This window comes from Nannospalax galili, unplaced genomic scaffold (genome assembly GCF_000622305.1).
Source record: "Nannospalax galili isolate Female #2095 unplaced genomic scaffold, S.galili_v1.0 scaffold158, whole genome shotgun sequence".
Lineage (NCBI taxonomy): Eukaryota > Metazoa > Chordata > Mammalia > Rodentia > Spalacidae > Nannospalax > Nannospalax galili.
The window spans coordinates 9673006-9686454 of NW_008345290.1; the positions used below are offsets into that span (position 1 = coordinate 9673006).

At 42.6% G+C, this 13449-nt stretch overlaps 1 protein-coding gene and 1 non-coding gene across 2 annotated transcripts in view; one reads left to right on the forward strand and one right to left on the reverse strand.

Annotated features, from left to right (window-relative positions):
- The window catches only part of Scrn1 (secernin 1), a 71598-nt gene that overhangs the window by 19253 nt on the left and 38896 nt on the right, over positions 1 to 13449 (reverse strand). Inside the window, exons 4-5 of the mRNA XM_008841531.2 lie at positions 4200 to 4402; positions 417 to 611 (exon numbers count right to left, since the gene is read on the reverse strand). Of these exons, the coding sequence (XP_008839753.1) occupies positions 417 to 611; positions 4200 to 4402 (398 nt within the window). The remainder of the gene's footprint in view (positions 1 to 416; positions 612 to 4199; positions 4403 to 13449) is intronic.
- On the forward strand, positions 7893 to 7991 carry LOC115071793. Its single transcript, XR_003850871.1, has one exon. It is a non-coding gene; the product is annotated as a small nucleolar RNA U13 (small nucleolar RNA).

The following is a 13449-nucleotide window of genomic DNA, read 5'->3' on the forward strand; positions in this document are numbered from 1 at the left end:
AAAAGATCATGGCTGAGGAGTACACAGGCATCAAGAGTATCTTAAGATGAGTAGAAGGTAACACCCCTCCCCCAAGGCCCAGCAGACTAACTGGGTTGAGAAGGAAAGATTAAGTCAAATCTACTAAGCTTTAAGGAAGACTGCAGTAAGTATAGCAAAAGGTCACACAATGACATCAATGCTCAACATCAGCAAGAACAAGAAGCCTCCTTGGATGAGGAAGCTTCATGCAAACACACACCACCTGCCCCATTGCCTGAACACTGGGGGCTTTAGGTACAAACTGATCTTTCCATGCAAGGTTTATTCTCTCTCCCTCTGGTTTCTTTTCCCTCTGAAGTTCTGACAAGGTCTTGGGATGCAGCTACAAGACAAAGGGTTCAAGAAAAAGAATTGTATGGGGCAGAGTAACTCACCTTCTTGCTTTTCTAGACTGTCTTTGCCAGCACAGCAGTCCAAATGATCATCGGCCAAAGAAAAAATCTGGGAAAAATTGAACTCATCCTCTCCTGTCCACCACTCTTGACTCTGAGCATAAGTCCTGAGTTCTGGATGCTCTGCGTCCAGCTTAGTGGTGAGTGAAAGCTGATTGCAAATGCTCCTCACACCCTCTGTGGAGAGTGCAATGCCCAGTTAGTGAAAGGAACTCTACAGTTACAGAGAGGAATCAGTTCCATCTTTGTTTTTTGTTTGGTTGTTCGGTTGGTTGTTTGAGGTGGGGTCTCTCTGTAGCCCCAACTACCTGGTTTTGTAGACCAGGCTGGCTTCCATCTCACAGAGATCTGCCTGCCTCTGCCTCCCAAGTGCTGGGATTAAAGGCATGTACCACCACACCCAACTTCAGCTCCATTTTTGAGGAAATACATAATCCTTGATCCTCCCTCTAAACTTCCTAAAAGGTTCAACCTGTCTTGAGGCTGAAGATATGGCTCAGTGGTTAATAGCACGGGCTGCTCTTGCAGAGAATCTAGGTTTGGTTCCTAGCACTGCATGGTGGCTGGCAACCATCCATAACTCCAGCTCCAGGGGATCTAATGCCCCCTTCTGACCTCCATAAGCATTTCATTACACGGGTGTGCTTATACACATGCAGGCAATACACTCATGTACATAAAAAATAATAATAATAAGCCAGATGTGGTGGCACATACCTCTAGTCCCAGCACTTGGGAGGCAGAGGCAGGTGGATCTTTGTGGGTTCAAGGCCAGTCTAGTCCAACACAGTGAGTTCCAGGCCAACTGGTGTTACAAGGAAACCCTGTCTCAAAAAAGCAAAAAAAAAAAAATTTTTTTTTTTAAAAAGGTTCAGCCTGTCTCAGCCAGCCATTATTACAGTTTAGGTGAGCATCACCTTTACTGACCTTAAATTCACAATCAGAGTGAAATACCCAAGGCCCTTTATGCTGACCAAATAAATTCTAAGCATCCATGCATCATCCATTGCTTACAAGAAAAAATGAACAGTTCTTTAAAAGAGCTACAGTGCTAACCAGACTCGGGAATCTGTATGTGACTCCTTTACCGGAATACTCTATAGCACCCACAGCCGCCTCCTCCTCAGGCAGATTCTCTCCCACCTGGAGGAACACTTCTGCCACTCCCATCCCCATCAGACCCAAATAAAGAGTGACTTGGTCCCCGCACTTCAAGATGCTGTACAGCTCAAAAGGACAGTTCACAGTTGTCACTCTTAGGGAACATGCTGACCTTCCAAATTCCTGGATAATGAGATATGGAAGAATGAAGGAGCCTAAAGTACAATTTACAGTAAAGCCATTACAGCCCGAATCCCGGTCCCTAGGGACAAGAGCAGCACTGGACAGAGTTTTCCCAGGATGCTTTGCTTCACTGATTTATACCTCCAAAATATATATTCCTGGCTGAGAGGTGTTGGTCGTTGGCCATTCATTTTTTTAAGTGGGTATCACTAAAGTAAAATTATAATTCAACAATAGAAAACAGTTATGGTCCAAACAAGTGATTTTGGTATCCGCTAGACTCATCTATTAAAAGATAACAAGAAAACTTCTTGGAAACAACTATGCAGATGTTATTTTCCTAGAGGGCTGCTTTATAACAGGCATTTGCTCTTGAGTACCAGCTCTGGGAAGTCAGACTACATTAACTCCTACTGCCATCAATCTCAGTGCTGCTGGAGTTAGAGGATATGAAATCAATCAGTCAAAAAAGATGGCTTTCTGAAAAGATGTTTAGTGAAAGACAACATTCATTAGGTAGAAATGGATTTTTTTTAAGCTATACTTTGAAGGAATCCCAGCTTCTGAAACATAGTTGTAGATCAAAAAAGTCTTAGATTTTACTTAAAAGCAATTAGACTACTTTGAAGTATAGCCCAGCAGCTTTCTTGAGACACCACTCAATAGCATGACTTCATCTTAGGGTTTGTGTAAAAGGGTTTTAAGTTCCTGCATTGAAGGCAAGCTGGCAGTCTGGGAAGGGGGATACACAGCCTACCTTTGTTCTGTGAATACTGTAAGAGCTGAGCAAGCAGGCACGGGCTCTGCATATTATATACTGGGCACATAAAGGTAGAGAAATGCCCTGTGGTGCTGAAGGCACTGCCAGCCCATTCTGAACCCCATGAGGATGAACAGACACAGGCTTCACACACAGAGGTCAGAAAATCATTCTAGACTTCTTGGCCTCAGCAGGGCAACTGTGTATAGGGTACAATGCACCAATCACCCAGGGGAGCCCTTGTTACCAGAATCTATACACAGAAAACATGCTTCACTCCAAGTGACTGCAGGAGATCTGATTCCAACTGAGGTTAGATTTGATTCTAATCACCTAAAAACAAAGGTGACAGATTGCACACATAATATCATTTATGATAAATTGGAAGAGAATTCATGATAAGCAGTAGAAAAAATATGTAAGTCAAGTAGAGGTTCAACAAGAAAAGAGTGCATCGATCTACTAGCTGTGTCTGCTAGTGGAGAACAGCAGTGCACATGACCTGTATTTACCATCCTGTCCTAAGGAATGCAAAGGGACCAGTTTTCTTTTGGAACCATGGAGGATCCTTGGAAGTCATTTAACCAATTCCAGGATTCTATCCCATTGAGAATATGAGAGAGAGCACTGAGGTGATGGTGGACCACCACCACTCCCACTTCAAACATCTCTTTCCAGCACTGTCTCAGAAGCAAGAATGTGCAGGGGCCACAGAGCAGCACTTCTCATTGTGGATGGCCATACTCAGTGCTCTTCTAGGAACAGTGTCTCAGACATGGCCTAGTTGGCCCTGAGTGCAATTCAACACTCTCACAGATCCAAGCTTCCATTTTGAGGAACAGTCTAACCATAAGCATTTACAGGGATGGGAGTGACAAGAGATTTGCTGTCTTGTAAGGATGAAGATTCCCCATTTTTCTGCCCAACTCATAGGTGTGGTTTGTAGAATAAGATGGTTTGGGATGTTCTGTGTGATATACACACAAAAAAATCAACAAATTTAAAAAATGAATTATATTTGAGAAGGAAGCATAAAAATTTACGTCATGTTAATTAGTAAAGGTGATAAAACATTACCATTGAAATCTACCCAATGACTTTATAGCCATACACGGGTGCCAAGGATCAGAGTGCAACTGACTATGACTAGTAACTATCAGATACATACAGATTAGAGACTCATGTGCCAACATCTCAGTGTTATTGCCAAAAACAATGAATCTTTCTGTAAGAAACAGTATATTTTAAAATGAAATGGAGATCTTTTTTAAAAGTTAAAAACTCATTCAATTTTATGTTTTACAGGACTGAGTTCAATATTGTGTAACTGTATTCATTGAACAGCAAACCTAAAAATTTTATAGCACTTTTTGAAAGAGATGTATCTTTGCTCTGGAAATTGTTATTGAGTATGTTAAAGCTGTAATGAAATGCTTCTTCTAAAAAAGTAAAAAATAAATTAAAGAACTGAGTATTCCCAGAAAGCAAACAGAAAATGTGAAATGCTAGGTGTGTGCTTCCCGAGTCTTGATATTCCTTTATCGTACATTCAAGGGATTCCAGGTATACCTCCAGAAACAGGTACCCGGATGTAAGAGGTGTTCGTAACCTGGAAGGGTGGTACAGAGGACACAACCCAGAAACCACTGAGTCAGCCAGTATGTCCAATCAACACCTCAGCATTTCCTACCCTCAAAGCTCTTCATCCTATAACCCCTCACCTGTGATCTTCTCGGCAGCCCAGTACTTCCCGACAGTCTCCAGCACCCAGGCTTCATCACGATCCACCAACAGATATGCACTTTGGAAGCTCTGACAGGAGTGGCTATCTTCATAATAATTCCCGCCTTGTCCGTGTTCTTCCAACAAGGAGACAATGATGTCTAAGGCTTCTTTGGCTGTTGTCCCTCGCTCTAAACCAAGCCTGAAGGAAATCAGAAGTATACCTCCATTATTTAAGACCATGTGATCATTACCATAGCAACAAAGGCTGGGATCAGGCTGAGTCAAGAAGCATGTCAATGTGTGCAAACATATTAGATATGGAGATCAATATTCGAACTTATTAGCAGCTCTATAACTCAGAATGCCTCCTTCACACATCTAGTTACAACTCATGGGAGTATTTTCTGTCTTTAGATAACCCCCTTCTGTAAAAACAAAAATATCAGGAGCTACTAGCCCCTATCTCTGGACAGGAGGATCAACTCCATCTTCTCTTGACTGGCCCCACTTCCCATGGAACTTTCCAGCTCAGCTCTAGCCCTCAGTAAGACTCTTTTCCTATGGCTTGTGTTCCCCCCTGACTTCTGCCTAAGTAAAAGTAAATACTTCTTCTTTTCCCCAAACTAGATGGCCTATAACTCCACAGAGGATATTTTGGTCATTGCTATAGCCCATTTGACTCCTCAAAATGTATGTTGAAAACCTAACACCAGTGAGATGGTATTAGGAAATGGGCCTTCTGGGAGATTATGAATCATGCGGGTGGTGTCCTCATGAGTGCCAGTAGTGTCTTTTATAGAAGAAGCCTCAGAGAGCTGTCTTCCCTCATTCCACCATGTTAGGACACAGTAAGTAGGTGCCATGTGTGAATCAGAAAATGAGTGCATATTAGACATCAAATGCTGACTGACTGATCTTAAACTTCCCTGCTTCTAGAACTATGAGCAATGAGGTTCTATCGTTTATAAGTATCCTGCTTAAGGCATGTTGCTATAGCATCTTATAGTGGACTAAGACAACTGATAATGTGTGTGGGTGCCAGCCACTCAGTGCATATAATTTGCTTTGGGATCTCACTAGAAATGAGTGGCTGGTTAGGCTATCACTGACAATTTTTCTATGTACATTCCTCCAACCCATCAGATTACACCTATTGATGTAGCCTACACCATTCATTATCAAAAGAGCAAAGATTCCTTCTAAAGTAAGACAGCCATCCTCCTTCCCCTGACCCTATCAATTAATAAACCTCTTAGAGAGAGTGCAGACACCGTCCTCTGTGTGACCTTGGGCAGCTTACATAAGAGATTTGAAATTCAGTTCCATGCTATCCATAAAGAGTGTCTAGGCCATTGGAGTGCTATGAATACAAGTGTTGTAAAATAATAAACATGGGACTGAAGAGATGGCTCAGTGGTTAAGAACACTAGGTGCTCTTGCAGAGGGCCCAGGTTTAATTCCCAGCACCCACATGGTGGCTAAGAACTGTCTGTAACTCTAGTTCCAGGGGAATCTGATGCCCTCTTCAGACCTCTGTGGGCATTTCATGACATGGGTGCACTTACATACATGCAGACAATACATTCATACACATAAAATAAAAATTATAAATAAAAGTTTTAAAAATAAATAAAATATTGAATTCAGTATAAACCCTATAAGACATAAAATTGAATGAGGTTTTAAGCTTTAAAAAAGATCTCCATTTCATTTTAAAATATACTTGTTCATACAGAAAAACTCATTTTTAATGCTACTAACGCTTAGATGTTTGCACATGTGTCCCTAATCTCTATGTATCTGATTATTACTAGTCACAGTTGGTTACTTTCTGAGATCCTTGGCACCTGAGCATGGATATAAAATCATCTGGTAGATTTCAATGGTAATGTTTTTCACCTCCACTAATTAACATGAAGCAAATTTTTATGCTTCTTCCTAAAATACAACTCATTTTTTTAATTTGTTGATTTTTTGTATTTCATAGAGAATATTCCAAACAATCTTATTCATCTATATACCCACTTCCCAAATGGCACTCTCCCATAGCCTCTCCCTTCCTACATACTGGAACTCATATACTCTGTCATCCCTGTTACTGTCCACTGTGTTGTTAGCGCTCCCAGCCATTCCCCAGTGATTCTCCATCTGCTGAATCTAGTCAGCCTATCTAGAGTTCCTTGTTTTAGGAAGATCAACTGTTCCTTATCTAGCAGCAATAAGTTGCCAATATTCCTTTAGATAAGATTGGGGTCTGCTGTTCATTTTCCCAGTTCTATGCTGGGTTACTGTCTGGGAGTCTCTTGGGCCACCCTGGCCAACAACTCAAAGGAAGGTATCTCCTGTCTGGTATTGTTTCTTGTTATGTAGCCTTTAGCTATACACATGGACTCTTAAAGAATCATACTGACCCCTTTAATCTTTGGTTATAATTTCCTTTTGGGTGTTTAAGACCATACAGTTGGCCCAGATAAACCAATTTATTTTTACTCTTATGGTCGTTTGAGGATCTGTTCCCCAGGGGTCACATGGGCTTAGGAGGCCCCCCTGGCTCCTTTCTTTTACCAGTTCTGCCTATGTGAAGATAAGTCAAAGGTCCTGCTTGACTTTGGCTGGGGTTCACTTGGAAGCATGGAGGAAATCCTTCCTCTGTGTTGACCCTCCTCTTTGTAGACTGGACACTGGTTCAAATCCATTTGGTGGAGTCTCCATGGCCTACTTGATCAAGAGGACAGGTGACCCACCACAATTACAGGACATTTTGGGAGATGCTCATAGTCCCCTGGAACTAGTTAACCTAGGAGGGCAAGGAGCAAAACCTGTCCTTTATGTCCCTCTGAACAAATTAGTATAGGCATCAAAGTATGTCTGTTAAACATCCAAGAAGGTTAGTTCCACCAGTCTTTTACTTTTGCTTACTGTGTGCCATATAGATAAATATTGGGCAAAGACCAATTGTTCTCAGATAAACATTTGTTACTGAGATATGTTAATGCTGTAATGAAATGCTTCTTTTAATCATGTGGTTATTAAATAAATAATTTTAAAAAATAAAGTAAAAAACTCAAGAAATTAATTAATTAATTAATGAACATGAAAACATAGAGCACTGATGCTTGGAATCAAGCAGGCAATAAGACAGCTTCAGCAGGCAGAACACTGGCACAAGAAGACACAATTCAGAAACAAATGACACAGCTCTAGCTCTGCTTATGCCACACACTGGCAATAATATGACCTTTGCAACTCTTTGTCCTCATATCAGACACCCCACCTCCTTCTCAGGCTGTTATGATGGAGGACGCAACGTGAGACATATTTAGTTCACTTATTCATCAGTGCAGTCAGACTATTGCTCTGCCAGCAAGAACTCAGGTCTTAGAACAGGCAACAGAGTCACTTCGATGGTGGTATAAGCCTGGCCTTGATGAATTTATAACTTGAGAAATAGCCATGGAAATTCTCCCAACTGAGTGCTTCCTGAGGGATGTTCCACTGTTCTGTCATGGAAAAACTAATGCAACCACAAGCTGTCAACTGATTCTTGAAATGGGCTTATTATGTTCATAGTCTGATCATCACAGACAAGTTCACTTGACAGTTCTCATTTTAAGCTTAGTTAGGAAGACTTGGTTACATAGCCATAATTTACAAGGTTGAACCTTAAGGCCTTGAAAGAGTGATAAAAGATGGTGTTTCATAAAGATGATAGCTGAGTTTTCACATTGGTGTCTGAGACCACCCTCCCTCAGTCCTTGTTACAAAGTTGACACATTATCCATCTGGCATTAGAAAAAGAACAAATTCAATGACATCACACAGTCAGTAGATTTCCCTTATCAATGTCTTCCTTCTTAAAAACAAGCGGTTGGCTTATCTCAAGGATGTGGATCTGAAGCAAGGTCCTTTCCAGGGTCCCTGGTAACAGTACCTCATGCCTCAATGCCCCAGGGCCTGTCAGGCCCTAAGTGACCCATGCAAACATATGTTGGATACATGTGACGATGGTCATGTGCAACAGCTCCGTCTTTGGAGGTTAGAACCTCTCCTGCAGATTCTAATGTCCTCTGGTGATGTTCTGTCTGTTTATGTCCCACTAAGGCCCCCATACTTGTTCTTTTCCTTCATCCCAACATATACACATAGTTCTGATTTCACTCTATTGCTTCTCAGACAAGGACTATGGGTTAAAAGCTATGCCTATAACCAATATGACCATTCCTACTTGGTCTTCTGGCCATTCGATAAGGACACGACTGCCCACTCCACAGTACAAGGGTAGGGAAAGGACTACACACTCTCCACCTGAGCCCAAGGGGTACAGATGAATTTCAAGTCACTGGACAGGAGGATATGCCACATCACTCAACATCTATTTTTAAAGTCATTTCCACCCCCTCACCTCCTAGATGGAGTAGAAATACAGGACTCCACATGAGGACAGCACTTTGGAGGCACAGTTCCTAATTTTGTTTTAGTGGCTTCACCTTAGCCTAGAAAGGACTAGGACAGGAAAAGGAGTGGAACTGGAAGGGTCCAGGTCAGTCTCCTTCAGACATCTATGTTCAGTGTGGTTTATATCTTCCCAAAGGATGGCCAGGGTTTTCTGGGTCTAAGAATTAGATGTTCCTGAATTCAACTCTTTGTTTCATGGAAAAAAAAATATTTGAGGCCCATGGCTTGCTCACATATGGGTCAAGCTTAGCCTGCCCATTCCTGAAAGGTGTATACATCTTCCTGAGGAAGCTGAGTAACACCTACCCTTTTGTTTAGGAACTCTGCTTGCTGATCTTTTCCACATCTGTCCCTCTATAAATCTGAAGGAGACTTCAATTTATATCTCAAATAAGGAAAATTTAGATTGACTTTGGTAAACCATTGTTACTCTGGGGAAAGTAAAGAAAACAGTCAATACCCCTCCCCTTAGAGGACTCTGATGCAAGTCACCCTCCCTACTCCCCACAACCAATACGTCAACTCCTCTGAGTTCATAGCCTTTTGGAAATTTAGAAGATTCTTGGTCTTCAGCCAGGAGTGGACACTTGAAGGTGATGCTGGGAACTGATTATATGCCCACTCCCCTGGAAGATGACCTCTAAATGTGGGGTGTTGGGAGGCTTTGGGAGGTGATTAGGTCATGAGCGTGGAGTCTTTGTGATGGGATTAGGATCCTTAGCAAAGAGACACAAGAAATTGTCCTCTCTCTGCTGTGTAAGGACACAAAGGGCAGATGGTCATCTGTACATCAGATACAGATCTGTTGGGACTCTGATATTGAACTTCCCAGCACTCAGAATTGAGAAATAAACCTGTCGTTTAAACTGCCCCATCCAAGTCTGTGGTATATCTGTCATAGCAGCCCAAACAGATAAGAAAAGTGGTAAGTGGATGCTATGCACTGCATGGGCTTTGGTGTATTAAAAATTATGGAAACTTGTTTTGGACTGAGCTTCTGCACTAGTTCCCAGCTGACCTGTCCAAACCAAAATGGGGTTGCTCCTGCTAAATGTCCCATAATCAAACTGAAGCTTTGGAGAAGGTGGAGAGATCTCAAAATAGTCTCTTTCTGGAGAGCAATGAATTCCAGTCTACGTGAGTGAGCATAAGGAAGTCCTTGCAGCTGTAGTCCTTACAAAAAGTAACCTGAAGTAACCTCATTCTAACCAGCTTCTCTTTCTTGTACCTCTATTTTTCTGTTTCCTCTTCTTCACTTTGTAAAGGCATTGCTCTGTTCTGCTTTGGCCTGGTGGGGGCCCATATTCTACTTTACACAATGATGTCTGAAAGACAACTCAGCCTAAAACTAAAGATGTTGTCATCTCGCCTTTGACAGGGGAAAGGATATGTGAGACTTTTTCCATCTCAATGCTCTGTCTCATTGAGAGAAGTAGGTGTGAGCTAACTAGACAGAAGTGGTGCCCTGGGACCTTGGGCAAGCCATTTAACTTCCCTAATGATCCATTTCCTCATCTGCACAAGGAATTGAACAGACCTTGTTTCTCAGGTTGATGTGATTGTTAAGTGAAATAACATACACAAAGCCTGTCTCCCCATATTGTTCTGGAAATTGACTTTAATTACATAGGTGCTTCCCTCCTGCAGGTTATTGACTGAGCCTCCCTTCCAATCACCTGTGAGCTCCCACATTCACTAACAACCTATAACCAAACTGTAAGACTTTCCACACCTTCCCTGACTGCTTTCCAAGAACTTCTATGGTTTCTAACATGAGGAATGTCTGATGTGCTCAGAATTATAAGAGGCTCTGAAATACTGAGACTATCTGTATTTTAATGCCAATATTAAACCCAGTTAGAGGTAGTAAAAATTCGTTTGCAGAAGCTGAAGAGATGGCTCAGAGGACCATAGTTCAAATACCCCAAACCCATGTAATGCTTGGTGGCTCACCTGTAATTATAGCCTCAGAAGGTGAAGCCAAAATCCCCAGAGTAAGCTGGCAAGTGAGGTTAGTCACACTGGAGAGCTCTGAGTTTGCCTGAGAGACCCTGCCTCAAAGAATAAGGTAGAAGAGCAATGGAGACGGTCTCCTGACATCAACCTTGTCCTCATGCATGCACACACATACATGCATGCATGCACATCACACACACACACACACACACACACACACATACACATGAAAAGAAGGAAAAAAATCAGACCAGAAAAAGAAAGGATAAAGCAGGCATGCAAGGGGAAGAAGAGGCACAGCATGTGGAAAGAATGGAGTCCTGGAGTCAGGGCACCTGCTCAGAGAGCAGAGGGTTGCATTTGGGGATTTTGAGCTAGTTGCTATTCCTTCAGTAACTTGGTATCTTGAAATCTATTATGGTGGTAAGACTATTTATACCACAGGTGTTGGAAAAGCTGCTGCCCCACTTCTAGCTGATTATTAGGTATTTTCCAGCATACCACTGACTAATGGATTCCAAAAGCCTCCCAGTCCTCATCTGGATTGAGGTCAGGAGGCATTATCATGGCAGATGGACCTCAGTTGCAAAGCACCTTGGGTATAAGAGACACCTTGACTTCCAGAAAATAAATCCCTATCTTAATGTTGGCTGCTGTCAGCTGCTTGGTACTTGGATCCACACTCATTGAACATGCAAAAATGTGTGTATGTGTTTGTATTCCTTTGTGGAGGAAGGGGATTAGTAGTTGAAGTCATACAGAGATCCATGAATAAAAGAGGGAGAAGGGAGGGAAGGAGGGAGGGAAAGGGGATGGGAGGGAAACCAAAAGTAGACAAAGCTTGGCTTTTAGCCCCAACATCACTGGGAACAAATTATAACAAGTGTTGCTTAATGCTTGCATTCCCACAAGCCTCTAAGAAGCACATAAAAATTATACCTTTACTTTGAAAACAGTGCCTATTAAATTGCTGCTGCCATTCATTTTTGTCTCTTGCAGCTGAGCTTGGACTTAATGTATGGATGGAAGGCACAAAGGACCAGAGTACATAGAGGGGGAGTCGCTATAGTCTTTGAATAATCACCCACAGTCTCACAGACACTTGAAGCAGAGTGTGAAACCTAAATATTCTACTCTGCAGGAACTGTCCAGGAAGAGCAGGCAGTCAAGCACAGAGAACAAGCAAGGACAGCGCAAGAAACGATGCCACACACGGTGCCAGGTCTTCTTCTCTAGAAGACCCAGAGCACCAGGAGGAGGGCACGAGCATGCAGCCAGCCCACAGGAAGTTCCTCTGAAGCAGGATTCTCTGCCTTCTGCTGTATCTGCCTCCTTGTTGAGACAGACTGTAGGTCCTGCCCACAAGCAGTAAGTAGGGACTGTGAATTTGCCTTTGCAGCAAGCTCCCAGGCAGTGCTTGTTTAGTATTTCCCTAGAATCTGACCACTCGAGGGTCTGTGGTTTGTGATCACAGCATCCACATTTCTGCAGCTCCCCAGTTAATTAAACAGGAAGACTTCAGGTTCAGGGGTCACTTCTACAACTTGCTTGGTATAAAATGGCCCCTTAGAACTGACTAGGCTTGGCTAAACTGACTGATGATAGCCAGTTTAAAGCTGGGACCAGACTCTGAACTAGTCTTTTAATTCAGAGATCCACTCCAACTACAGGCTGCTGTGCAACCCGACTCCGAAGAGGCTGCCAGGGTAAGGCCAGGGTCAGGGTCCTTATCACACCCTTATTATTGCAATAGTTATACTGACAGAGCAAGCCAGGAGAGAAGTCAGACTTAAATAGCTATGGCTCCGGTCTCCCCTGTCATCCACTGCATATGTTATTATCCCAGACCGGCTAACTCTCACAGCACCAATTCTGTGCCATCCCTCAGCCTTGCAGATCCACGTCAAGCACACCTCCTCCAAGCATCCCAAATGTAGCCAGGCAGGGGCAGTCTCTGAACACTCAGCAGTGTTTATGGAGGGCTAACCTTGGAATTCTATGCCACACAGTAGCATCAAGTCCCAGATCTCCATGTTATCATCAGTCACACTTAGAATTTGTGTTGTTCTCTTTTCTCTGTAAGCAAACTCCTACAACCTCTTTGCAGACTTGAGCTTCTTCATGTGCCCACAGGGTCATAGTCAGCAGGCCTGTGCTGCTTTATGGGGCTGAGAGTCTTAGAAAGTTAAAAACTAAGGCATAGAAGGGGCTAGAGAGATGACTCAGTGGTTAAGAACACTTGTGGCTCTCCCAGAAGACCTGGGTTCGATTCCCAGCACTCACATGGCAGCTAACAACTGTCGGTAACTCCAGTTCTAGGGGATCTGATGCCCTCTCTGGCCTCTACAGTCTTTGCACTTACACACAAGCAGGCACTACACTCATACACATAAAATAAAAATAACAAAATATTTTTTTTTTAAACTAAGGCATAGAGGAGAAAAGTATTCTCCAACATCCCTTAGAAATTAACCTTTAAGATTATTTTTGCCAGGTCTCTAAGTTCCATACTGCAAATATAATAACTCAATGCATAAGGGTATAAAGGAGGGATTTAAAAGGTATGTTTTTTCATTCTTTCATTTTCAGGGTTTCTAACATAGTCACAATTGGGCTTGTTGACGGTTGTGCTCATTCATTAAAGGAGTGCCAAGCAGGGTCACTGGACCCTCACCTGAGTATCCAGCCACTCTTCCTAGCCAACCAGTCCAGCCTTGGAAGACAAAAGAAAAATGAGGAAGAACCCAATAGAAGGATGCTTTTGGAAGCCCTTGTAAAGAAATTCCAGTGGACACTCACATGAACATTTGAAAATTGCCCTGTTCTGACTTTTTT